This window comes from Misgurnus anguillicaudatus, chromosome 21, assembly GCF_027580225.2.
Source record: "Misgurnus anguillicaudatus chromosome 21, ASM2758022v2, whole genome shotgun sequence".
Lineage (NCBI taxonomy): Eukaryota > Metazoa > Chordata > Actinopteri > Cypriniformes > Cobitidae > Misgurnus > Misgurnus anguillicaudatus.
The window spans coordinates 12,990,328-12,993,452 of NC_073357.2; the positions used below are offsets into that span (position 1 = coordinate 12,990,328).

Consider the following 3,125-nt stretch of genomic DNA (forward strand, 5'->3'; position numbering starts at 1 on the left):
TAAATCACTTCATGGCTTAGGACCCAAATACATGACAGATATGCTAACTGTATATAAACCTAAAAGATTACTCAGATCATTGGGATCAGGTCAGTTAGAAATACCAAGGGTTCACTCAAAACAAGGTGCATCAGCATTTAGTTATTATGCCACCTCTAGCTGGAATCAGCTTCCAGAAGAGATCAGATGTGCTTCAACAGTAAACACTTTTAAATCTAGATTAAAAACACATCTGTTTAACTCTGCATTTACTGATTGAGCACTGTGCTGCTTCACACTGACTGCACTTTTAACTCAAGTCACTTTTACTTCTGTTTTATTCTTTTTAACATTTTAAAGTGTATTAAAATCACATTTATTTTCTTTAATTGTTATTCTAAATTCTCATGTATCTTTGTTTTTATTGTGATTTTATTGTGTATCTATTATTTTTACATTTTCTTTTTTCTCGTTTATATATTGTTTCCTCGTTTCCATGTAAAGCACTTTGAATGACCTCTGTGTATGAAATGTGCTATACAAATAAACTTGCCTTGCCTTGCCTAATAAATGACATGTTTTTGTGAACTTAAAGCACAACAGTATCATTTACTTTTTACCACAGTAAAAGTATTTTCTTGTCTGATAACTGTGAGGCGATTGTATTAACTTGGATCATTACAGGCAAAAAAACAAACAAAAAACGTGACAACACGCATATAAACAACAATTTGGTATGTCTAGAATTAATACTTAGTGATGATTAGCAATCTCTCGTCTGCGTGTCGGTCCTTCAGTGCTCTGCTAGCGGCGTTAGCACACGGCTCTGTAGCAACGCATATTTTTCTTACTTCGCTTGTGTCTTTTGGGTTCGCATGTTTATTTGACTCGCATCCGAAAAAACCCCCACACAGCAATACTGCTTGGCTTTCTTGTACTGTTAAACCAGAGCGAATGAGACGAGGAGAGGAGGCGGAGCACTGCATTCAGGTGCACTGTGTGTGCGGCACCGTTTAAAAGAAAGAGAGAGAGCGAGAACACGCAGCTGGTGTTTGCAGAGTCGTGCAGCTCGTCTCGGAGTATTGATTCCGCGGGACACGAGTATTGGAATCGTTTTAAATTTTCAGTATCGATATGTATCGAAATATCGATAATTTTGACAACACTACCAGGCTGTTTATTCCCTGCCACCACCCTTCATTCCCTTACCCCTGGCCCAGTGGTTTGAGACAGAGCATGCCAACAATGTTGTCGGTCACATTGATGAACTCAAAGGTGTCATCACTTCAACGTTTGGCAGAATTCTGAAGCTCGATTCCACTAAGAAGGTAAATGTAAACCTATATAAGCTTGAGCTCATTTGTTCTTTTAGGGTTTGATAAAAATACATGTGCTCATGATGTATATACTTTTGTTATAACAGGTGACCAAAAAGTCTGGGTATTGAGAACATGGCAACATGGATGTCCAATGTTGGGAACGAATGTGGTCAGGTCCTCAACTCTGTCCTCACAACTGGCGAGGGGGCTGGACTGGGTGACCTGTCCCAAGGGATCGTCCAACGGTACAGGGATGCTGATGAGCCGCAGCCAGCCGCCATCTATGTGGATAGAGACTGTTGCAGTGACAGAGGTGGGTTACCTGTAATTTGTGTTGATGTTTTTTTTTTTGCCAAATGAATGCAGTTGATGACACTACAAACCAGTGGCTGCTGGTGACTGCTCTTCTGAGGGGTGCAAATTCAAAATATGGGTTTGGAGTGTCATGTGTGTCGCTTGTGTTTTAAAAAAATGTGAACCATGTGCATCACGTGTTTTGTCAAAATAAGTGCCTGCTCCACACGTGTCAAAACCGTTTATGATAAAAGAGACGCTCACATTCACAAAATACACACAAGACACTCCCTTACAGTAAACTTGAGATTATATGAGTATCTGGCAAACGCAAGTGTCTTTTTTATAAACCCTTTAGACGCGTATGCAGCAGGCACTTATTTTGACAAAACACGTGATGCACATAGATTCACTCGACCCACCGAACACATATTTTGAAATGATGAACCACACACATGACGAATACATACATGTTGTGAAGGAAAAATTGTATTCATGATCTTGTGAATTTACACAGGGGTGAGCCCAGTTCTCCATTGGTTTTGGCCATGGACGTCCACTGTGCGGTTGGATGTGTTCCACTTTATGGGGCGATTCACCAAAGGTCTCACCACGGAACACCATCCACTGTACGGTACGTTCTGCTCCAAATTGTCGAGCTGCATTTTTGAGTTGTATTACAAGGACATCTGTAATCTGAAAGAGGCAAAGCGGTCAGAGCTGAGGCAAAAGCATCAGGGCTATGAGCCAACAGATGCCCAGGTGTCATCCATGACAAAGCTGTATGACATTCATTTGATGTCCAATGTGAATGCGCTCAGCAACAAAGTCTTGGGAAAACCTCTTCTTCCAGAGTTTATCCCCCCTGGGAAACCTACAGGTAAGAAAAGTCTGCTGTTGATGATCAGACCTATACTGTGACATGGTACCCAAGTAAACAAGAATTTTTCCCTTGGTAAATATCTATTGCAGGAGAGCGAATTGCTGTAGAATATCTTCTGGCACAGTCCAACAGAGGAGATCTTCTGAGCCAGCAGACTGGTAATGCTGACATCTTGGATGAAGACCTTGAGGACGAATGTCCTGATGTGACCGTACCGCAGGCTCATGACCTGACATTGCAGGTAATATTATGTCAACAGTATATCTGGGGTCTGTTCTTCATATGTGGATTACTCAGTCAGCTGGATTTGATTGTTGGGGATTTGTCTTGATCTTGAAAAATTTGGTTCTTCAAAACTCATCCTAGAGTTGCTGTCATAGCAACTGGTCCGTAAGATTAGACCAGCTCGGGAGCAGGCTTATTTCATGTAAACAACATTAGATCCAAGGTTATTTTCGTAAACGAAAACTGAAACTAAGACTAAAACTATCAGCTAAAAAACATTTTCGTTAACTGAAATAAAATTAAAAATTCATAAGAAATGAAAAACTAAAACTAAACGAAACGAGCAAATGTTATTGAAAAACTAACTGAAATAAAATAATAATTATCAAAAATAAATATTCGTTTTCGTAATTAATAAGCTCTCA

At 39.9% G+C, this 3,125-nt stretch overlaps 1 protein-coding gene across 1 annotated transcript; it reads left to right on the forward strand.

Moving 5' to 3' along the window:
- The first annotated feature begins 781 nt into the window (after positions 1-781).
- On the forward strand, positions 782-2,806 carry LOC129444955 (uncharacterized). Its single transcript, XM_055206343.2, has 3 exons — positions 782-1,611; positions 2,110-2,472; positions 2,565-2,806. The coding sequence occupies exons 1-3, from the start codon at positions 1,431-1,433 to the stop codon at positions 2,804-2,806; spliced, it is 786 nt and encodes a 261-aa protein (XP_055062318.2). The 5' UTR covers positions 782-1,430.
- The last annotated feature ends 319 nt before the right edge of the window (positions 2,807-3,125 follow it).